Below are 24,857 nucleotides of genomic sequence, written 5' to 3' on the forward strand. Positions count from 1 at the left end.
CTGAAGCATGGGTGAGAGGGAAGCATCAGTCATGCAAACAGCCCTGAAACAGAAGCCATGCCTGGCAACTGCACCAAGAAATAGATCATCATCTCTGCTTGAAGTCCTTTTATGACAGTTACTTATCAGCTTCAAGATCCTCTGAAGTCTGTAATTTTGCATGACTATTATCCTAGAACCAAATGCCTCTGGGTTGACTTCAAATATATTAATTTCAGTGTGTCTCTTTTAAACTTGGATTATCTCAAAAGCTTTGCTAGAAGTCAAGTGTACCAATAAACCAGGGATTTTATTAATCTTTTTTAAGGCTTCTTCTTTTTGATCTACAGCAATTGCACTTACCAAACAGGGTTTTAACCCTTTCTGCTGACACCCTAAGCAGAGGGAGCTGGCAGATTACTGAGAGAGGAGAGCAAGCAAGATGCATCTTACTCAGTTAGAGCTGGTTTTGACAGAAGCTGACTGATGTTTAAATTTTACTGACCCTTGAAGTATTAAATCCCACTAAACTCTATCTTGTACACATACCAGATTTTGAACGTGTTCTGTGCAAAGAGAAAAGCAGATCAACTATCAACTGTGCAAAGTCCCAGTTCCAAGATGTGGCCAGCACGCCTCAAACCATTTTAACTCTCTCCTTCCTCTAACTCCTATCTGTTACTTTATTTAACAACACATAATACATAGCGCTACCATTTTTATCCATTAACAAGCTGGGAGTGTTCCCTCCTTTTTGCAATAGCATCACACGAGCCACCTCTGCAGAAGAGCCTTTATTACAGGCCACAGAAGATTTAGCTACTCTAAAGCTTTCCCATTATTCAAACAGGAGGATTAAAGGAGCTGTTAAACATGTATGCTGGCCCTGGAGCACTCAGTGGATAGCTATGCATCATACTTGGACTTGCAGAAACAAGTCTCGGTTCCAAATACAGGGTAGCGCTGTCACTTCTTGCCAGGTATTCAGGACTAAGCTCCCCTGCATTGACTCAGCATGGGACCAGGTCTAGGAATGCTCCTTCCTTTTCTTGTCGTGCTCCTGCCCCTTCCCTCTCTCCCCTGCCACCCCAGTAATACATTCTTTGAAGTCTTCAAAGATTTCTCAAAGGGGCTCCTGCAGAAAGGGGAGATGCAAAGCCTGCAATAGCATGTGAAGTCATTGCCAAGCACAGGGTTTGTTGCTGTTGTTTGGGCTTTTAAAAAAAAAAAAAAAAAAAAAAAAAAAAAAACAAAACAAAACAGAACAAACAAAAACCAAAACAAACCAACCAAACAAACAAATAAAACACAAAAAAAACCACAACAACCCAGTTACTCCAGCTTTCCACCACCATTCAAAAGCAGAAGCAACACCTGATCTTTAAAATCCCAGAGCAACAATTAAAGGCAGGCTGATCCAAATAACAAACCAAACACTGCAGGAAACAAACCAGCTGACCATCCAAAATGAACACTAGAGCTGGTTTCCTTCCTTCAAGACAAACAAAAAAAAAAATCACTGAAAATCATGGAAAAGTGAACTTCTTTCCGCTGGAAGCAGAATTGCTTATTGTGACCTGACCTACCCTGTTCTCCAATTAACAGATGTGGATATACAGTACTTCACAAGGCAAAGGGAGGGCTTGATGCTGATAGGCTTCCCAGGTATGTCAGAGCCCTTTTGGTCACTGCAGTAAAGCAGACCTTAATCATTTCAGCATTACCCCAAAATTCACTTTTTCTCTTCTAACAGTAGCCAAACCCTGCAGGAGCAAATGAAAAAAGTGCATGCAAATAATTTCTTAAACTTTGTAATATTCATAACCATCATTTAGCTCTGTCTGAGTTTCAACTGGCTACCTTTTAGTCCAATGAAATGCTTCTGTAAAATGTTTCATTCCTACAAGCTGCAGGACAGCTTACATAGAATACCAGACCAAGTTACTGTATGAATCAAGTTAATTGAAAGCTTCTGGGTAGGATTTTGTACACTACAAGGTATATCAAAATCCTTGCCAAACTGCTCTTTTAAAATATGTATATTAAAGAATTACTTGTCAGGGACTTTAACTTAGTTCTTGGACAAAGCAAATGAATTATGCTAAAAATAAAGTCTGATCCTTACAACATACATATTGCCTTGGAATACTACATGTAACATAATAGGTTACTTTAGAGCATTCTGTTCTGTGCTTTAAAGCTATTGCATAAGGTTACTTTAATAAAAATTATTTCAATGAAAGGAGTTAGTAATGAGGTGCTGACAATTGAATCTACATTCAGGGACTGCACTGGACTGCCAAGTTCACTTTTACAGATGCACTGGTTAGTTATCCAATAGATGTCCTCAAGGCATGTAAAACCAATATATTTTGGGTTACATTTGGCAGCGAAGATAGATGAGACAAGTGAAAACATCTACCAAGAACACATCTGAAGTGTGCTTTTCTTATTAGAGAAATGTAAAAAAATAAACCCAGATACCATGGAATGCCAGGAATTCCCTCTCCTCAATGTTTTTGATTTACAAGGCCACTATTTGGTAGTCTCCTTTGACCTCCCACCCTCATTTGCTGGCCTAAAGCCTTAAGTTACTGATGCAACCTCTTGACTAGGCCACTTTGAGGGCTTACGTAGAGGAATAGGTCTTCATCACAGAAAGACAGACAATACTTTCCGTAACTGACTTGATTACCACAAAAATCATTGCTTATTAACTCTTATGGCATAGTCAAGTTAAAACAGTCAAAGATACTCTCTTTATGAGCTGAGAACAAGTGTTCAAACAGAGAGCTGGAGACCCAAAATAAACAGTAAAAAGTAACCTGAAGCAGACCTGATATCTTAAAGACATGTTGTTTGAACATGCAGGGCCGTATTCCCAGCTAGTATGTTCATCATCCTGGTTAGCATGATCTAAGCAAACTTTGATCAACTTGAGGGCTTGGCCCTGCATATCTTCCTTATTCCCCTTTCTTACTTCAAAGTAGCATATTTGTCATAGCTTTGATGCAAACCTAGAGCCCCTAGCTTCTTCAGATCTCATGCAAACCTAATATGGCCAATTCTAGCTTTCAAAACCAAACCAACAGCTATTCAGAAAGAATAAAGCTCCGATCTCAGGCTTTCATTTTTATAATCATTTCCATGCTCTGGTTGATCTGTCATAGAGAATGAGATAAGGACTTCTGTCTACACTGCATATATACCCCATGCTCTGGATATCTTCTCACAGCACCTCCCTGATGCACTTCTGCCTACCACAGAATGAGTAAGGGGAGCAGAATTTTGTCCTAATCCAAAATCTCTAGATTTTTGGTGGCTTTTTATATTTATTCAATATTAATACTGCATCCTCTTCCTAAAAAGGGCTTGAATAAGAAGTGCGTTTGGTGCGGCCTAGTTCCTTTCCTCCATATTCCCTCACTACCACCAAACCAAGTGTTTCATTGATGGTATTTTCTGACTTGTGCAAAGTGTGTTTGAGGCCACGGCATATTCCCATGTCACTAATAAGAACTGCAGCTTTGTCTATCAAGGTTAATTTCCTTCTCCTAAGGGGTAACTGGAGCTCAAGCATCCACGTGCATCTTACACATTCAGCATGTGTTCTGCGGCTGTTTCCAGTATTTAAAAATGGTTCAATATGGATTTCTTTTCCTGACTGCTTATTTAAATAAGTAGTATAGTCATGGAGAGATTTAGGTAAGGTCATAAAACTCTTCTCTCCCACAGCGAATGGGAATCTTTTCCAGTTGAACACCATTTTAGAAAATACATTCACGATCTATAGAAATGAAGTGGTATGTGGTGTAGCACAGTCATCCAGAACCTGCAGGAGCACCACTTCTGGGATGCAGTTCATCAGGGTACAAAAACTGGCTTGGTTTGGTCGATTTTCCCTACCATTTTTGAAACTGTGAGCAGCTGTAAAGCAGCAAAACTGATTTCTGTATCTCACTGCTACAATTCAGGAAAACAAGATGTGCAAAGAGAGGTGAGCAGTGAAGTGACGCATTATGAATTAGAATCCAAAGATCTGCCATCTAAATAACACAGAGAACGCTAACTATTATTTACCCATGCTAAATAACAGAAGAGGCAGGTAGATTTCTGGATCAATTATAAAAAAAGGAGAATCAGCTGTTCTGCAAGTATTTAGCTGTACAAAAATAAAAAAGTATTTCTCCATACACAGATTCTGCCTACTTTCCAGAGTAAAAGCATCTTTAAGCTCTGCCAGGTAATGAGCTGACTTCACATAAATTTTAGCCTGTGTAAGCTTTGATTCCCATTTCATATTAAATTTGGAATCATGAAAGAATCCAAATCATATAGTCAAAACTTGCAACCAAACCTGTTGCCAACAGATAATACTGTTTCCTTCCCAAACATTGATCTGTCATCCAAAAGAGCAGCTGTCATTTGTTCTTCTCATCAGCCTATTAATGGCACATTTTTCTGCATTCCAAGATACAGCAGGCTTACTGTGTAGTATGAAAATGATAAACTAGAACACCCCTCCAGGTCAATTAGTCACCCTGTTCTGACACCGCGTCTGAACAGCAAACAAGTAATTCCGTAGTGTGTAGTAAGGCCAACGAGTATCACTGCATTTTAAAAGCTGGTTGTTGAGGTCATTCAGGAGGCAAACTTGAAGGCAGTTGACCAAGCAGAGTGAGAGCTACTCTTAGAAAAATCTCACAACATCAACCAAAGCAACAGCTAGTGGGAGATTGTACTATAACACAAGAAAGATCTGAGCTCTCTTTGGAGATTCATAAAGTCTGCTTAAACAGACACACAGTTTATGCTGCTATTAAACTCTGAACGCATCTGCAGGAAACCAGCTCACTGCGGCGACACCAAGAGAAATGCAGTTTACAAACTCACACGGGGAAAAAAGAAACTTGCAAAATTCACAAACAAAAACATTAACGTAACAAGAAAAGCATTTTTAGGTCAGTTTTAGAAGAAACGCTTCAGACAGCCAAAAATACAGGGCCCCAAAGCTCTTCCTTTTATGTCCCGACTGCAAACAGTGGCTACTCTTTCCAACAGTTAATCAGACAGGTTTGTCCTTTACATCTTGCAAGGAATGTACCTGCAGAACTGAGAGCAATTCTAACAAGGGAGCAGTCAGAAGATAAACTAGTTGAGGGACTGTACTCCCTGAATGTTCCTCCAAACACTAAATTACCATGCTGTGCTAACCAGCTGAAGGTACAAGTACTCAGAGACTCGGATGGCTGGACAATATCGGGGTAATGCTCAAGTTTATTCTGTCTTTCCATGGGCAAAGGAAAAAGTCAGAAACTTGGGACTTGCTGACAGTACTTATACAGAGATTGTATTGAAAATAATATAAATACGAAAGAACAAAAAATGTGTCTTCAAAAAATTAAGCATGGAGGGTTCTGGATTTTGCTATTTTCAATCAGTAGATTCTACAGGTGATGGCATCTCGAACCTCCTGATCCTTGCCCTGAGGATGACTATGTGAGTGTCAGAGGGCCCAGGAAGAAAAATGAATTCTGGCTGAAAACTTTCATTACTAAGCCTGGGTAGCCCAAACAGCGCAGTTGCACATCCTCAAAGCACAAGGAATGAATTCTTGAGCAGTCCAGCTTCCCACATTGCCAGAAGTCCTTTTTGTGGGCTGAGAGGAACAGACAAGGAAGAACGGCCAACTAATGCCAAGAGCTTGTCAGCCCAATTCGTTCTTTATCTCAAGCAAAATAAGCTTCAAGCTTCCTCTTATCTACAAGACAACTTCTAAGGCTTTTGAGGCCTGCCATAGCAATTGAGGAAAAGAAAAGAAAACCCAACACAGCACCTATTACACAGGAACCTGGTCAGATGAAGAACCCTAATGCAATTCATCTACCAGTTACTTCAGCAAACCCACTACTGCTGCAAACCAGGATTTCACAGAGCAGCGGCAAGGTCTTCCACAGCGCTGTATGTTACACAGTGCAGGCAAGCCCAAAGCTCTGACCTCTTCCCAGAATTTTCCACCCTCTGCACACCCCTCTCACCCCTTCCTTTTTTCCATTTCAGGGAGGTCCCGTGTTGAAAGGATCTGGGCAAATATACACATTTATTGTAAGATATAATAAATCTTATCAGCTTGTTCATCTTATCCTGTGGCAACAGTCAATTACGTTCATTTGATTCAGGCTGGTTTGAAACTGAGCAGAAAGCCTCTCCTGGAAAGCTTGTCTTGAGTGACAAACCCCAGAAGCTGATACAGCCGTGGCTGTTATTCCCAACCAGAAGATGCCTTGAGAACTTTCAAACAATAAGGCAATTCTGAATAGGCCTCGATTCAGCACTCTGCTCTGAGCCCATAAAGTAAAATCAAGTAATGAGCAGGAAGACTGCGACTCCAGCAATGTGGTGGCAGTGCTGGGATGCTGTGTCTGGGGCATTCCTACTGCCCCATTCACTGCTTAGAGAAGCATCTCCTGGTTGGATTCCTGAAGAGGCAAAATCAAACAGAAAAAGGCAACAGAAAAAACATATAAAACCCAATTCACCTTTCTGAAAGCGGACCTTGAACTCATGGCACAGCATGAGTCTAAGAAGCTGTAATTTCTTGTTGTCATTGCAGTCATTGAAGGAAAATTTCAGTCTTTTTTAATGCAATGCGATGCCTGCTTTTCATAAATACTGCTGTTAAGACCTCCCTTTCTCTGTAAAGGCTGCTCACCTTGTTCAGAAAGGCAGGCAGGAAAAGGGTGCAAAGGAATGGTGGCTTTTGTTCGGTTGCTTGGGTTTGGGGTGGGGGGTTGTCGGGGAGAGGGGGGAAAAGGTGTAAGTTTAGGTTTAAAGCAATCCTTCAGAGCAGAGCCCACCAGGGCATTGCCGCAGAGGCAGGAGGCTGGGTCCTGGCAGAGCAGGAGCACGGAGCTCCCGGCAGGGGGAAGCCTCCAGCAGCAAAAAAGCCGGAGGCGCACCCCAGAAGCAGGACAGGCTGGGAGCCCGGGCAGTATCGTGCTGCTGCTGAACCACCATCCAGCGTACGGGAACAGCTCTTAAAGCGGTTTACAGTGCACAGCTATTCCTCTCCCCCGTCTGAAAGAGCCTTACCATCCACTGTTTTGGTTTACCCTTCCTCCTTTGCAAGACTCTCAGTGGATGTGAAGCAATCTAGTCGTGTCATCCGGATTTTCTTAATGTAGTATTAATGTTTCCTCTTAATATTAACATTCCAGAAAGAAAAATTACTCTAATTTATGCCATAAATTCCTAGCTCATTTAAGTCCCAAACACTGCTCCAAATTACTTTCTTATGATGAGCTTTTATAAACACATGCATGCAAAAGAGCTGTAGGTTGAGTTTTTGATTTTTTTTTAATTAATTTCTACAGCAGGCTTAAAGGAAATATTTATAAAAGAAAACTGAAAATACCACAAAGTTCCAAGAACCATCCCCCCAAAGCTGAGTTTGTAATTAATTCAGTGTTAAGGAAAACATCACAGATATCCTTCAGATGCTTGGTCCCCAGTTAAAAAAAATTATCAAAAGAACAGAATCAACTATTCAAAAAGGTCTATTACCCAGCTTAAAGGAAACTTTAATCTCCTCTCCAGTTTTAGTTCTTGCTGCTCTTGTTTGCCATACAAGCACAAACAATATTTCATTTTAAATTTGTATCATATTTGTGATTGTTCAAAGAATACTGCAGTGATGTGTTTTTACAGGGATCATTGGAACTGCTGTCCCACCAGCTCACAAGAAAGGGGGCTGGGAGGATACACCTCAAAAGTTTCCTCTCCCCAGTGCAACAAAGCACTGCAGTAAGTGCTGAAAGGTCATGGCACTAAAGAAAGGACAAATGGAGATCCTGCTTTTGATCATTTGTAACCTCCCAAAGACAAAAAGCCCCAGGATCTTCTCCCATGTCATCTGCAAACTTGTATCCTGGGAAACTCCCTGGTTAAAAAAAAAACCCACAAGTTCCTTGGATAAGAACTCAAGAGGAAGAAGGATCAGAAAGTAGGTGACCTGTCCAAGATCATGCTGCAAGCAGACAGAGCCAGGACTGGAATACAAGTCCCCTTACCTCATGGCTCTTCTCTACACTCAAGGTTGTCCAAGTCCCATCAGCACCAGGAGAGTGCACCATCGTTATGACATGCACAAGAACAAAGATGCGACCAGAGTGGTGCTTTCTTCCCCATCCAAACTGTAACAGCTTTAGCACTTGTAAACAAAAGTACTAATCAGCCCAAAATAGGAAAAACAACTTGAGAACTAACAAGGATTAGGAGAAGTAAGTATTTTCAACTGCCATTAACATGAGACATTGAAATTTTACTATTACATCTCCAGGAATGCTCTGACTTTTAACCAACTCCCCTCAGCACACCTATTTTTCTACCTCTCATACAAGGACCTAAGGAAAGATTTTGAGAATGACAAATTTAAACATCTGGTCTGCGTATCTATGCTTTCTGCATCACACCCATCAACATGATCACTTCGTTCTGAACTTGTTATTTTTCCCACCAATGCAAATCCAGATGATTTAGTGGCTCCATCTGCTTGTCACAAGTGCCCAGACACCTCTGCTATATTGCTCAACGAATTGCTTTAGGTGTAGCAGCCCAAACATGAAGTGTGTTATGTTAGAATTTTCATCTTTATGGAAAAATACTTGCTGTAAGAACCCAATGGTTCTTTGAATATTGCATTAAGTACATACATATATTAAATAAAAATCTTGTCTTTTTCTGAGATTCTAACACTACACTGAATTCCAAGAAGCTTGCAGACTCCAAAGGTTGAAAAAAGGAAACAAGAGCAGAAAAAATGGGCAAGAAATCTCTATTCAGTGAGTTCTTGGAAGTGCATGTAAACAAACTGCATATTTAGTTTATTCAGCAAAATATGAGAGCACATCAAGAGTGTTTCTGAGTAATAAAAGAACAGATTAAAAGAGAGGAAACATACGTATTTTTTCCAGTTGCCCACAGCTCAGCATCACATAACAGTACTTCTTGTTCTCACATCCCACAGATCTGTGGCCAGGATGTGGGCATCTGAACCCACATTTGGGGCTCCAGAGAACCATGGGACCTCCACACACCTCCCAGCGTGCAAGAGTTAGAAAACAGTAGAAGATAAACCTCCATCAAGATAAACCCATTACTGACAGCAGGATACTTCCACATTATAAAATACCAATCTTAAAAACAAAAGTGGCCAAAACATTATAAAATGGACAGGACGTATTGGTCACAAACATGGAGAGCCTGATGATCATCCAGGCAGACAGCTCCTAGAAGCTACTGTATGCACACTTAAAATCAGAAGCTGAAATTTGGAGGAAGTAATCCAAAAAACACTCTGAGGGTTATCAAAATACAAAGAACTGCAAGAGAGCTGCAATCAATATAGGTTTTTTAAAATTACCTCTGCCATAAGCTTTCCACTACAATTTCCACTTCTATTATGCGTCATTTGTTTGAAAGGACTGGGTGGCTACTGCTTTACTTAATCAGAAACCAACAATTCTGATCAAGAGTGGATGCATTTAGTTTTAAGTCTATAAACAGTTTCATATATATATACGTATCTCCAGCTGTATATAAAAATGAAAGAAGTATTTTCACACAATTCTCAGAGCATTCACACTGGAGCAGCAACGTCAGTGACTACAGTAGCGCAAACAATTGCTCCACAGTAATTGTGAAGCTACTAACACCAATGAAGTTAAGAACTCTAGAATAGATGACATTTTTTTTAAGAAATTCCCTTCCTTATGAAGAGAGCACCTTCAGAGTACAGTAACTTAAGCAGCACATGGCATTTACATTTTCATCTAAATCTCTAAAGCAGCCCATTATTTCCTTAGATTTGAAAAAAGAACCCTGCTTTATTTCACCACACCAGCTATAAATTATTCATTAATTCTGTTTGCTAACTCTGTAACTGAGCCCAGATGTTACTGCTGGAGAGGCATTCCATAAGAGAAGTTAAATATAGCAAGCTGTGTGGAAGGAGCAGAGCTCTCTCTCTCCCCACACCACAACATGGTCAAATATTACTTGAGAGAAAATAATGAAAGCATTTGAAAAATATTCAGAGTATGTAAGCCTGTGAAATGCCACAGTCTGATCACGAAGTTTCACATAAAAGAGCTCCCACACATTCTATTTGGGTGTAACTGAAGTTGCTGGTCCTGTCTCTAGGAAAGGTGCTGGCACTTTCACTCACCAAAGTAAACAAGAAATTTACAAGCAGAGGAACAGTCCTTGTCGCATCATTTACAAATCGTGCATCATTTACAAATATAAATCAAGACTAAGTTTTCAATTATAAGAAACCCTTCTGAGCCAGCTACCAATGGCAATAACCATGCTGATGAAGAACTGAAAGCATCCTATGGAACTTCTTACATGGAAACTTACTAGTGGGAATTTTACATTCATTTCAGTACTTCAGAAGAACTTCAACCATGTTACATGAGCAAAGAGATTAATTCTGACATCTGTAATTCAACACTAAGAACAGACTCCTGTTGAACAGAATGGAAACTACCACCTTCACCCATCCGTTCAGACACCATTATGATTTCTAGTACTCTTCAGCAACTGACTTAAGCTGGTTAGGAAATGCCTATTTTAAATTAGAAATTATTTCTAATGATTATGTAGTTGCAGAAAAAAGCAAAAGATGAAAATCACAGAGCTACATTCTTTGGAGTGTAGAGACTATTGTCAGGCACGAGATGCTGCTTCACTCATGAACAATGACCACAGGAGAGATTCTGAGAGTCATCTAGTCCCTCTACTCTGCTCCTAGGCAAGACAAAGTCTATTTAAATGAAAATTTGCCTCATCTGTTCTTTATGACTTTCAGTGTAACAGAATCTATAACATAACTTTGCAGAGGTAAGGTATTCTGGGGAAGCTGTTATAGACTGCTGTGGTAATGACACCACTGCCTTGGTACCAGTTACCAGCTGCTGTCATCCAACTTTGCTGCACTTGCACCTTTCAGCCAAGTCTTGTTATACTTTAACCACCTGTGTCCGTGGGAGGCTTTGCAAATTATGTTAAGTTCAATTGTACTGTTAACAGAGAACACCTTCCCACTAGCTAGCAGATGGGCAAACAAACAAACCTCAGTATATATACTATTAGCCACCTTATGACACAATAAATCTCTGCTGGCTGTTCCTAAAAACATGAATATATCGGCAAAGTCATAACTGTGGCATAGGAAGGCATTATTAGTTTCAGCTTTAGTCTCCTCAGTGTCAATAACGTTAGGAATAATGGAGTGGTAGCACAGGTAAACCATCTCAGGGCAATAAATATCTCTATTCTAGCCCACGCTCACAAAAGTTTTCTTACTTCTGGTAGCTACACAAAATTAGCACAAGCAACAGCTACCACACTACAGCATGTCTACCGTGGGCAATTACCTTTCCATTTTGCTGTGCAGACAGACCTTAAGGACATCTCACTTCTACTTCAGAGATCAGCTGGAAAGCAGCCAATGAGAAGAAAACCAGAGCAAATTTTATTTAGGTTAGTCACCCCAGCAGCAACTCACAATTGAATCCACCTATATGAGGAAACATTTCCTCTCCAACTTGTAAGGAAGAAGAGAGTTGTGCAACATGAAACCTAGAAACTGGACCCAGTTACAGCACATGTGGGAGATGGAAGATGACAAAGGATCTGGAGGCTCCCAGAAAATAAAGACCATATGTTGGAAAGTCTTCTGTGAAACCTCTGGGGAGAGGGAAGGCGGGGAAGGGGAGGAGGAGGGAAGAAGAGGGCACAGAGTGCAGGTGTGAAGCACCAAATGGAGTCAAAACAGAAGAACATGAACTACATTAGATAGCCCGTCTTGAAAAATCCTTTACTAATATATGGGGGAACATTACAGCAAAATTTCTAGTGCACTGCTGAGTAAATTTTTTTTGTGGAGCAAAACCAGCACCTGGTGCATTTCCTGGTTTCTGCATGGTAACAGAAGCATCAGGAAAGTTTCAGTTCTGACAATTAAATTTAGAAAGTGAAACATCAAATCTGATGTATTTTACAAGCAAAGCCTTAGCTACAGATTATATATAGCTAAGTACAATCATTCAAAGTTACTGCTTTTAGGTTTAAGCAAAAGTCAGGCTCTCATGCTGGTATACCTAAATTTGTGCCTAATTATCATTCTCCACAGGTACTGTGTTTGAAAATAGGAATATAACCTTAAATTAATGGGTACTCTAGCAAGAATTCAGCATGCAGCTCACTTTGTAATTATAAAAAAGCTTATGGGAAAAGAAAGCCACATTTAAGACCTACCTGCTTGTATGATCTGTTACTTCGGCAGAAAAAGAAATGTTACAAGTAAGAATTCTTGGTGATTAATCTGTACTGATTTCTAGGACAGTAAGCTAAAGCAATTTAAACAACCCATATCTAAAAAGGTCCTGAGAATCTCTCACTTCTGGGCATCTTATCTGGCCTGCTCACTTAATGTACACATATTCATATTCCAGCAAAATTAGGACCAGATGGAGTTTTGCTGTAAGTTTGATTTTTCTTTTCCTTCTTTTCCAAAGAAAAGACTTGTTCTCTGCTCTTTTTTTTTTTTCTCCCCACAAAGAAATAACAAACATGTTCAACATCTTAAAACAAGAAAGAAGAAAAGAATGTTTACTTTGGTTGTGCTAGGCAGCCAGGTGCTATAATACTGCAAGTTTCATCTGCAGTCCGCAGTGCTGTAAGTTCCACCATGTTAACCATCACATCAGTCTTGTGGCCAGGAAGTTTGGGAAGCACAGAAAGTATCTTCTCTGCAAGACTGTCGCCATGATGACCAACTGCCCCTAGGGGGAAAAAAAGACCCCAAAACTGTCAGATACACAACTAGAAGGAAAAAGCAACCACTCTGAAGGAACCGAGAACTAAACAATAACCACATTTTTTTTGCGGAGAAGGACACTGGTAGCCACAGCATCAAGACCACATTAAGTTTTTCAAAGATACTTTGTTACAAAAGTAAAACTTATTTTTCTGGAATGTCTGAAGTTAAAGCATTGATAACATTTGAGAAAGATTCATTTAAAAAGTATGAATTTGACTTAGCTTAACAGCTGTTAGATATTCAATGACTTTGTACTTAAACATGCAGAGTATTTGTCCTTGCATAAGAAAGTTGTTAAACAAGATCTTCAATGTTTATTTTAAAAATCAAGTAAACACTTATATATAAATACTTACATGCAAGCTATACTTTTCTACCTAAATTAACAGGCCTGGGCTCAAAAGGGTTGTATGCAAGTTGCATACATAGCTAGCATAATATTAAAATAAACAAATATCAGCAACATGCCACCACCAAGATCATCATTTCCACACTGACTGAGGGCAGCTCAAGTAAAACCAGCACAAAATAACTAAACCAAATCAAATTACATAGTATAAAATGTCAATTTGACCATGTTCCAAGAGCAACTCCAAATTTCACTTGGCACAGTCTCTTCAAGTCTCCTGATTTCAAACACCGATGCTCTTTCCATCACAAACTCTCAACATAGGCGCTACAATCAACTTACAAAATATTAAGACTATGAGGCAAGCCAAAGCAGAAAACCATGGCATACTACATATGAAAAAGTTGTAGAGGGGGACCAGAAACCCTATTGCCTTTAAGTCAGGAACAACTTGAATGTATTTTTATTCTGCCACTTTAGCTGTTTTTCAGCTATAACCACAGGGCTTGGAAAACAGTGGTAAGCTTAGAATTCTTCTCCTGGCTTTACTCACAGAAGAATGGGAACTTCTGTATGGCAGCAAAATAATCTTTCAGGCTATGGTCCCACTCCATCAAAGTCTGTCCATGTGGCACCCCATCTCTTCTCGCTTTTCATCATTACCAAGGACAGAGGAGCTCTGTTTCAACAGCTGAAGTAGCTTCACATGCTCCATAGATCCAAATAATGCCTTCACATCAAGGACTTTAGGGGGGTCAGATTATTAACTGCGCTTGGATAAGCAGAAGTTGGTCTTCGGCAAATCTACAGCAGCCAGATATCCATGCTTTAAAACCCCCTCATAGTTTATCAACTATTTGAATTGTAGAAGTTGGAAAGACAAGCAAGGGAGGAGAAAAGTAAAGTCAAACTCCATGCTGGCAATGTCTCTATCCACAGAAGGCAAAGAAAGCACATAAGCACATGTGCCCAGCACATGGTCATACTGCAATGTAGACACCTGGCTGCTCAGCTGGATTGAAATTACCAATTTGTTTCACCAAAGACTGTAATAGTCATAGAATGACAGCAACTTTCCTTTCTACCATCCCTAGCCAAATTTAGACCACTGAAGTGCAGATGAAACGAGGTGGGTTGTCTTTGCGATTCTCTAAGCCATCTGCTCTCCAAAATCCCTACATTCTTCTTACTAGGTCAGTCACTTGTCAGCCACACTGCAGTTATCAACACTCACAAAGCTACAGACAGGAAAAACAGATGGTAATCTTCTGAACCTCCACCCCCTCGTACTGGAAGCAATGTCTATCTCTCCACACTTGCTGCATGTGAGCAGCATTTAGCTAGACAAGACATTTAGCTAAACTGGAAACACCTCGAATGCAAATAAACCCACATTGATTATTAACATACCTCCTTTCTCCCTGGCATGGGGGAAGTCTCAGAGTTGCTTCTGTGATCAGACAGTGCCATCTGGGTCTCCTTCTCACAACTGCTAGTCACAACTGCTAGTCCTTAGAGGATCTCACTGGTCTGCCAGCACTAATGGGTTTTGCTGTGCCTCATCAAATCAATCAAAAAAACCCACTCTCCTTGAAGTTTTAAAAAATCACTATTGCCTCCAACCAACTGCACAAATCAACCAATGCTTGAAAGACAGTTAAACTTCATGAGACTAGGACAGGAAATCACAGGGAGCTGCTTTTCAATTTCACTGACTTCAGCAGGGTCTATGGGACTGGTTTACATCCTTCCTCGTCATCACTGTTGAGGACAGTCAACTGGCTGCTCAGCAGCTTCTCATGACCAACAGCGTTCAAGGCAGCTGGCACCACACACAAAAAACCCAGCCCAATTTCCCCCTCCTCCAAAAAAACACTCAAACAAAACCAAAACCCTTGTAGAACCAGCAGTAGGAGCACAGAAGCCCACAGCCAAGCACAGCAGCCTCGGAGCACTGCCAGAGAAATATGACAGATTCCCTGTCTCTCACAGCCAGCAATTGCAACATATGCATAGAGTAGTAAATTTGGAGATAAGAAACACGCATATGCTAAGGCTCATGTAATTTCCAAGTCCCCTTCACTGACTTGGCCACCTGCGGTTTTCTTTATAAACAGGCAAAACTCAATCTGTTTATTTGCTTATCTCTGCAAAGACTCTGTAACAAATGTAACATCTGAAGCTTTAAAAAACTACTATAAAAAATTGTGCACCTACCCCAGAATAGCAGAATCTTTACAAACCATGCCACAGCAGAGGCTGTACCCTGACCTGCAATATTGAGTTGACATCACTTGAATATTTTCAGCTGCCATCACTCCTCACAGCTGCAGCCTACAACCTTAAATGACCATAATAATTTCAATACCAGTGTGTCAAAGCCTGGTTCATAAAAAGGGGACTACTATACTCTACAGGCCTCAGTATTTATGTTTTCAAACCCTCAGCTTATATGGTAAGGAAGAAAAAAACATGGCTTTGTTTCCTTTGGTGTCAATACACCAGGGCATCAACTTCAAAGATGCTGTAACCAAAAAAAAGCACAAGTAAAGCTCTCCAAATTAGAAACACGACAAATGTAATGAAAAATAGAAAATTACAAACAGTTTAAAACAAAAATATCAAAAAAGAGCTATTAGTCAGAAACAGACTTTATCAGAAATGTATGGGCCTACATTAGCCTTCATTCTCATCCACCTCTATGAATGGGATTATGCAGTAGTACAATTACAGTATGTCACAACTTCCTCATCACTGTGGTTGCTCCCAGGAACTGAAAAGCTACACTTTGTTGATAAGCACCTGAACTGTGCTTTTTGTATCTGCTAAAAAGCTAAAAACTTTACAATCAGCATGCAGGTGAGAGGCAAAGATGATGCCTGGCTGACAGCGAGAGAGATGATACAGAAACTTAAACCGAAGTTTACAGCCGTGACTGTGGGGAAACATTCCTGTGATTTTTGACTGACACACACAAAAATTGCTAGAGGAAGATAAAAGTGCTGCTACTGACAGCACTGAAATATCAACCTTAAACACCACTCATACAAGGTTATTATTCAAAACTATACATAACTGCACAGGCACCACCCTGCTATTCATTCTCCTGTCTTTTGCTCACTCTACTGCATTTCAAAATCACTTGCACATACTAGTGGGTGAGACCTCACTATCTTCTACAGTTACAACAGCCGACATACCAAACAATGCAAAGCACCAAGAGACTGGAAACACGTCAAGCTGTTTTGAACACCAGTATCTGAAAGGTATCGATGAGTTTACAAATGAAAAGGGAAATCTGGGAAGCTGGAAAAATTACTTCATGACGGTGTGAAGCTGGCAAGGTGGTGACTAAGAAACACATGCAAGAAGCATGGGGTTACAGTATGGTATCACAATGCACACATATCTAGGGGTACAAATATTAGAGGAGAAAAGCAAAGAGGAATTAAGGTGCCAAAATTAGCTCTGACTTTAACCAGTGTCACTTGTCAGATCACCACTCTATCTGGGAGGTTTGATTCTGCTTTTTAAAGCAAAGGGAGTGAATTTTGAAACAGTAAGTAGGCAAGCAAAAGCAGCACTATACATACATACAGGTTGGGTACAACACCAGTAGCTAAGCTTTATACAATCAGAATTCAAGAAGTGAGCAAGAGTGAGAAGTACAAAGCCTCCAGTCTCCCTAGGACATAAAACCACATGTCCCACCTACCGGGGCACTGCTTTAACCATAAGATCCTACATTGCAGGAACAGGCAGTATCCATGCCATCCCCAGTTGAAGCCATGCCACTGTAGTGAGGGCAGCAAAGGCTAAAAGATGATGATCCCTGTTACAGCTCAGATAAATGTTATGCCATACAGGGCAAAAAGGAAAACTGTTTATCTTAACTCAGTATTTTCCTTATTCATAAAATACAGCATGCATAAGCAATGCTGAACACACACATACACAAAATTAGATTCTAGAAAGTATTCAGAATCCAAAGTATTCAATGCAGATTTTAAAGTAATAGCTCAGAAGAGATTTTTTTGCTTCATGGAAACTAGAAAGCTAAGTCACAGTTAGTTGCTTTCTGATTTTTTTTTTTTTTTTATAATGTGCCATTTTATATGTGACTGGTTTTTTTTGTTTTTAATAATTGTAACAACAAAGATAATGCAGTTTCTTGACACTGGCACCACAGGTTCTTTACCAAAATGTACTTAATACTTCTTTAATGTGTTCTTTGAAGTGGAAAGTTAATAATATTTAAGCACTACTATTTTCCCTTAGTTCAGTTGTTTGCAATTGCAGCACCAGAAAAGACACTTTTGAGACATTTTGATTTTTACTATTAGAAATCAAATGGTATTACAGAAAACTGTTTTGTTATTCTAGCCTAACACCTTATTTGCTCTAGATAAGAATGGAATGTGAGCCAAAAATAAGACAACAGTTGCACCTCCATTAGAATCATAGAATAGTTAGGGTTGGAAAGGACCTTAAGATCATCAAGTTCCAACCCCCTTACCATGGGAAGGGACACCTCACACTAAATCTTATCACCCAAGTCTCTGTCCAGCCTGGCCTTGAGCACCGCCAGGGATGGAGCATTCACAACTTCCTTGGGCAACCCATTCCAGTGCCTCACCACCCAATCATCTAGAACTACCATCTACATTTCATCCAGGTCTTCAAGTAAGAAAACAGCTGGCTTCCTGATAGCCTGGTGGTGATTCAAAGTCACCTGGTTCAAAGCAGTAGCCTGACTTAATCAGAGTAGCCCAGCACCTACCCCTAATGAGCTTCCAAGTTCTTTTAGAAGTGCTTGGAATATGAAAGCATTCTCATAATTCATGGATAGGTAATCATTTCTCACATGTGCAGCCCACCTGCTGGACAAGATACAGGAGTCACTATGACATTTACAAATCAAATCCAAAATCTTGCATCTTTAGAGAAGGAAGATCTAAAATGTTTCATGAAACGAGCTGCAAATGACAAAGTCAACCTCAAAGACTTCCAACTGCACTGAGCTGGTATTTGGACAAAACAAAACAAGACAAAAAAAAAAAAAACCACCAAACACCAACCAACCAACCAACCCAAACCAAAAAACAAACAAAACCCCAGCAATAATAAAAAAAACCAAACAAAAAAACCACCAAAATAAAACCACAAAAAAAAACAAAACTTATTTTTACACTGCTGCTTGCAAATATATATCATAGCTTGGGAAAAAAAAAATAAATTCCAATGGCCCAGTTGCCAATACCAAGCCAGAAACTTGCAAATAGGAAGCTTTAGCTTTTATAAACTTTAAATCTGAACTTCAACAGACACATTCATGTGAAGGCCAAGCAGCAAAGTCAGAGGTAGCAGGCCAAGGGAAAGAGTACATAAAAGGCTGAATACACCTGAGAAAATAAAGGTTTCAGGTATAACTTAATTCTTCCATTTCCCACCTCTTGATAACTGATATGCTGTTCTTTTTACGTACTTTTTATAGTACTAGCAAACCAATGAAACAAGTCTCACTGTGTGGCACTAAATTCAGGTCCACACAGTGCTTTACTTCTGAAATACACTCGGTCTTTCTTCCTTAAATTTGCACTGTACTTGATAGCAAGAGTACAGTACCATGTTCAAAGCATAAGAAGGCTTCAATGAAACTGTCAATGAATTCTGGAGACCATTGCTGGTAACAAAAGAATGGCTGCGTGAGAGGATCTTGGTTTCAGTTGCAGCTACTAGAAGAGCATATTCCTAAAAACTTACTATTTTAATTTCTTATCCTTACTTCAAGAGCTTTGATGCACACACACACCCCCCAAGCTGCCCCATCACAGCCCTGATGTTTTCTCAAAAAACCTTCTCCTGCTGAATACAAGATCCCAGACTTCACTTCCCAGATTTAAGCTGGCACCAATTATCTCTCTTCATGCCTCCTCAACAGTCTCCTTGTCAGGCAGCAACCTGTCACCCACAGTTTCCAGTTCCCTTTCTTATGTTTAATTCTTCCCACCACCTGAGTGCACAAATCCTTGTCCAGTTTCACTTCTTCCCACCCTGAGCAGACACTCATTTCATGGTTTCATTTCAAGCCCACACTCCTTCAGGCCTCCCAGCAATCTTCCTGCAGCACAACATTAAACACCCAGATTCACAGGTGCCCTTCAGTGCACTGTTGAGAGCTATGAGTCCTACAGCAGTGCAAGGATACACAAAGCCAAAATTAAGGAGATAAAGGCAGAACAAAATTCATAAACAGATGAGCTGCAGGTGCAAAACTGTGCCAAGCACTTGCTTTTGATGGCAAAATTATGACCTGAATTACTGAGTACTACTGCTACAATTACTGTTGAATTATTGAGTAAAGGTAATGAAAACAGAACCTGGCCCACACACTGTATATGTCAGCAGGTATATATGATGGTGTAAGCAAAAGCAGCTACTCCCATATCAATTACTACTCGAGTTTAGTGTTCCTTCTGAAAGATGGTTATTCCAAACTTTTCCTGGGTCACTGGCCCATCACCCTGCTGGCGACTCATTCAACCACTCCTCCTTCCCTTTCTGCCCTTTTGATTTCACATCTTACCAGCTTGAAAGACTTCACCTCACTTACAAGCTTGACAGTTGATTACAATACTAAACATTCTCCTTCTGACGGTTTCCCAGTGGACTCTCACACCACGTTCTATACTTCTTAACTTTTGCATCAATTCTGCATTAATTGGCAGAATTAAATTTACCATATGGTTCATTCTTACGCTCATTTGCTTCCCATAAAGTGTTCTATAAACAATTCTGTATTGCTTTCACTCAAACACGTTTTCCAAATTAACACCACCATCCGTGTGCAACTGCTTCACTCAAAGACCAAGTGTAAAGCACAACATATAAAAACTATATACATGCGGAGACACTTTCAGACATACATAAACAGCTAAGCGTATACAAGATGTATATATATTTACACCACTATAAAGCTAATGCTTATAAGTAGATACACTGGTGCTTCACAATACCCACAAGGCACAATGTGAAACATGCAGACCATTTCCCTCACACCTCGGTATGACAAAAAAGCACTGCTAAGGTCTCTAGTTTGCAGCACAGTTAAGTGCAGAAACAAACCCTTGTTTCTGGCAGAGCCTTCTGCTTCACTATTTCCATGATTCAGTGGGGAACGTGTGAGCAGACACCTCGGCCATGGTGCTGAACATGCTCCCAGGACTCCTGCAACTACATAAAACCCTCCCGATGGAGCAGATGTGGGCCCGTGGGGATGACAGCCCCTAGCAGCAGTGGATTTCTTACCAGCGAGGTCCAACGTCCTGTCCACGAAGACGATGGAGGCCTTGCTGGTGGCCATCCTCCTCCTGTTCCTGGCTGGGGCATAGCTTGCCAGCTCAGCAGCAACGACCCTGCTGAGGGCCCCCACGGCGAAGCTCTCCTCCCGCAGGCCCACCGCGGTGAGGAAAGCGTCGAGGTCCTCCACCAGGGCCCGCACCGCCGCCCGCAACTCAGCGGGCAGCGCGCCCACACCGACCTCAACGGGGCCGGGCCCGCCGGTGCCAGGCAGAGGCGGGAGGAGCGCCGGCAGTCCTGGCAGCAGGCACAGCTCCGCCGAGACAGGCGCCAGGAGCGGCGGGCCCCGCAGCACTACCTCAGCGCGCCCACCTTCGCCCATCCACCGCTGCAGCGTCTCCTCCAGCTCGGCCGGGCCGCTGCCCTCCTCCTCGCCGCCGGCCACCAGCACGCAGTGCCGCACGGCGCCCCGGCCCAGCACACCGCGCACGGCAGCAGCTGTGCCGCCCCGCAGCCCCCCGCTCACCACAAATACGACACGGGCCCCCGCCGCCGACTCAGCGGCCAGCGCCCTGACGGCCAGCGCCCCCGCCGCCAGCAGCTCTCCCGCCCCGCCGCAGCCCCAGTGCAGCGCCTCAGCGGACGCCGCGTCCAGGAGGACGACAGCCTGGCGCGCCCTAGCAAGCACAGGCTCCCAGGCCTGCCGGCACACCCGCTGCAACTCCGGCACCGGCAGCGCCATGGCGGCGGCACGCAGCGCTGACAGCCACAACACACCGCACGTGCGCGGCGCGCCAGCGGCGACCAGGAATGACGTAGCGGGCTCGGGTTGGCTGCCGGCCGGCCGGAGGGGCGGGCGGGCATTCCCTGACAGAACCGGCGGGAGTCAGGCGGGGTACCTGCGGGGCTTGGCCGGGTTAACGGTGCTGGTGCGGCCTTTGCTCCCGTTGCGGGGCTGGGCTGGGCTGGGCTGTGGGATCTCACCTGAGCAGCTGCCCGGTCTGGGGCTTGGTGTCCGCTGGGGTTAACCCCCGGCCAGGTCTGTTACACCGCGAGAGCACCAACAGGGTCCTCTCTCTGCGAGAGGGCGGGGGCCCTTCCATCTGCTGCCAGTGCCAAATGCTGACAGGCGGTAAAATGTTCCTCTCACCTATAGTCTTGTGTTAGGAATGCCACTGCAGTGTGTAGCCCTGGCCAGTACCGGTGGGACGTAGTGAGCACTGACAGTTAAGGTTTACCTGACGTTTTCTCGCACAGCCTGTGTACTTCTGCCGGGTAAATGTTAAACCAATCAGCGTTACTATTTACGTCACTACCTCTTCGTGCGGCGGTGGTGTCTTTGTTATACCACGAAAACAACTGTTTTGCTGATACTGTTTTAAATGTACAGCGCTGGAAAGGTGAAACTTCCATCACCGTTCACTGTGCTATAATTCTGTATTTCTTGTGTTAGTATTTAAAAATCTATCCATTCATGAGCTAGCAACAAGGAATATTCTCTTGTAACAAATGATTTTTTTAATGATATACAGTTGTGGAATCACTGTGTGGAAGTGTTCAAAAGCCATGTAGATGAGGCCCTCTGTGATATGGTTTAGTGGTGGACTTGACAGTCCTGGGGGAACAGTTGGACTTGATCTTAAAGGTATCTTCCAACCTGGTTGATTCTATTATTCGGTGATTCTCCTTTTAAAAGCTCTTGATCTCAAAATCAGCTCCAAAGCTAGCTAGAAAAAATGCCATAATATGTATCTACACTTTCTTCTCACCAGAGAATGGATGGCTCACTTGCAAATCTGTGATCTGTGTAGTATTTCACTAGGACCTCTTCAGTACAGAATGAGGAGCTTTTTTTTTTTTTTTTAACATAATGGGATTATCAGCAATTACATAAAGATAAATAATTTAATTGGTTCATCCACTCTTTTAACTGTTCTCATTAGGTCTCTTGCAGGTTCAGCTGGTTTCAGAACACTGAAAAACATAAGTAACATAGAATCACCAGATTTCCAGTAATGAAATTAAATCCTTCCAGTCTGCTCCATGCTCATTCCTACCCTGATGCATTCGTTCCTCTTCCAAACTCAGACGTAGGTCTTTGTGCTGTTCTAACCCTGATCTGTTATTTTAACCTTGCAGCATTAAATTTATGATGCTAAAAAATATGTAAGTTAGTAGCCCTTCTTGATTGTTTTGATTTGAAAGATGCATGCAAAGAAAGGATCAGGGATGGTTAACCACTTGTGCAGAATTATCCTCCTCTCACATTGAATTACCTCGGAGATTATCTATCGCTGACCTTTTGCTTTATGCTTGAGTGCCATGGACAAAAGCTGAATATATTATGGCTCATCCAACTCTTTAGTTACCTTTTTGGAAAGGCTGGTTGTTTGGTTTTTTTTTTCAGACATAGCATCAAAACAGCAGATGCTTTTTTAAGGAAACAAATAAGTTTTTTACTTTATAAATATCGTATAGATTACAACTAGTTCTGCATATTCTGATGTGGGGAAAAAAAAGGATCACTAGCCAGAAGACAAAGCAAGGTTAATCAGTTTGAAGCACAGTGGTTAAATTACAAACCAAAATCATCTAAGTAGTTTTTACAACTTATTTTAGCCTATGTGCAAATTTACAACTACTCTGACAGAAAAAGAACTGTATTAAAGGGTTCCCATAAACTTGCTACCTTGCTGTGGGTCTCTGGAGTGCAGCCTGTGAGTTAAGATGTTTATGCAGCTCGCAAAGATGTCATATTCTGTCCTTGGCCTTTTAGCTACTCGGGGCCTTGGGAGAAGCCTTTTGTTCAGGCCTCAACAGCTGCTCGCGCTCTGTGCTGCTGTAAGAACCTACAAGGTCCTTTCTGGAGGCTGGGACTGGTGGGAGGTTTCACCTTTGAGGGCAGAAGTTGAAATGCCATCTAGGCCAGCACTCTGTCCCCAGAAGAAAAGCAGGAAACAGGTTCAAAGCACCCTCTCTGTCCAACCAGAACCAGAGGTGGGTAAAGACCTTCCTGGGACAGATGGAATGCTGGCAACTATTTTTGGGCCTTAGCCTTCTGGAGTCAGCTTCCAGTGTTCAAGCTGCTCAAGATGGATTTTTACATCACCAGTAGCTCAATGTGATGTCTATTTAAAGGTTTCTACCAGAAACACTGCTTTGAGGTTCTGATTGATATTTTTTAAGAGATTTTATCCTCTACACCTGCTCTTGATTTCTCTTTGTGTTTTCCACAGACATATTTTCTTTCTTCTTGCATCTGCAATCAAGAGTTCTACTGCATCATTTAATGTTAGCCAGAAGTGTGTTAAATGGCCAAGTAAACAAAACCAGAATGAAAATTAAGAAAGAGGCTGATGCCAAGTAAGAAGTACTACAATACAAATTGATTTTATGAGAAACAAGTGGTTAAAAATGTTTTGGGTGAAAATATTGACTTCACAATTGCATGATGAAAACCTACCCAATTATGCCGTACATCATCTGGACACAACACACAAACACTTCATTTCAGGGGGAAAAAAATGCCTTTTGAGAAGGTAGTTTGTCCATGTGAACTCCAGTGAAATGTCATGCCATATATGAAACTTTAAACCAAGGTTCGCTATGCAGGCAACTCAAAGAACCAGCTCCCCCCACCCAGAGTCATGATGTGTTTCTAATATACACAGGCCTTCTATACTTGACTTTTTCACAAGCTGTCCTGCTGTGAAAAAGGGGTCCCTTCTTTAGTTTTAGCAAACATCCTAAGACAGTGAAGACTCCATTTGTATAGACATCTGGTCAAAACTTGTTTTGATAGTTGCTGTAAATTTTCTAATGAATCTTGCAGTTGTTAATACAGCATTCACAGATGTAAGGTGAGAAAATCATCAATAAAAATAGCTTGCTTCTTCCCACCGCTTTTAAAATAGAGCAATTTCTTTGTGAAATGTGTAGTTACACTCTGTGTATTCACAGTGTACTATGAATGTTAAACTCCCACCGGAGCTAAAAATAAAACTAGGCAATTTATGGAAGGGGAAAAAAAAAAATCTATAAGGAGTTGTTAAAATATTACCTCCAGCTGGGAGACTCCCTGAGCTGAGGCTAAGACTGTAGTAGTAAAAGTAACAGCGTATTTATCCCGTGGTTACGCTCCCCACTGGCAGCTGCCATCAGTCTCCAGTAGCAGAAGCACAGCACTGGACGGTACATGTGTTTGGCCAAGTCCTGCTTCTGGAGACGGGCGAGGATGTCCTAGCGGAGATCGCCACGCTGCCATTAAGCCCTGCTGAAGGGACGACGAACGGGCGCTTGGGGCTGCAGAAGAGCACAAGGACCGCCGAGAGCAGCGGACACAAA

At 41.7% G+C, this 24,857-nt stretch overlaps 1 protein-coding gene across 1 annotated transcript in view; it reads right to left on the minus strand.

Annotated features, from left to right (window-relative positions):
- The window catches only part of SCFD2 (sec1 family domain containing 2), a 190,446-nt gene extending 169,159 nt beyond the window's left edge, over window positions 1–21,287 (minus strand). The window contains exons 1-2 of the mRNA XM_057413807.1: window positions 20,523–21,287; window positions 12,659–12,827 (exon numbers count right to left, since the gene is read on the minus strand). Of these exons, the coding sequence (XP_057269790.1) occupies window positions 12,659–12,827; window positions 20,523–21,255 (902 nt within the window). The 5' untranslated portion in view covers window positions 21,256–21,287. The remainder of the gene's footprint in view (window positions 1–12,658; window positions 12,828–20,522) is intronic.
- Between the last annotated feature and the right edge of the window lie 3,570 nt (window positions 21,288–24,857).

Source organism: Pezoporus wallicus, unplaced genomic scaffold (genome assembly GCF_028554395.1).
Source record: "Pezoporus wallicus isolate ANWC-B61680 ecotype Strahan unplaced genomic scaffold, APGP_CSIRO_Pwel_v1 contig_5709, whole genome shotgun sequence".
Taxonomy (NCBI): domain Eukaryota; kingdom Metazoa; phylum Chordata; class Aves; order Psittaciformes; family Psittacidae; genus Pezoporus; species Pezoporus wallicus.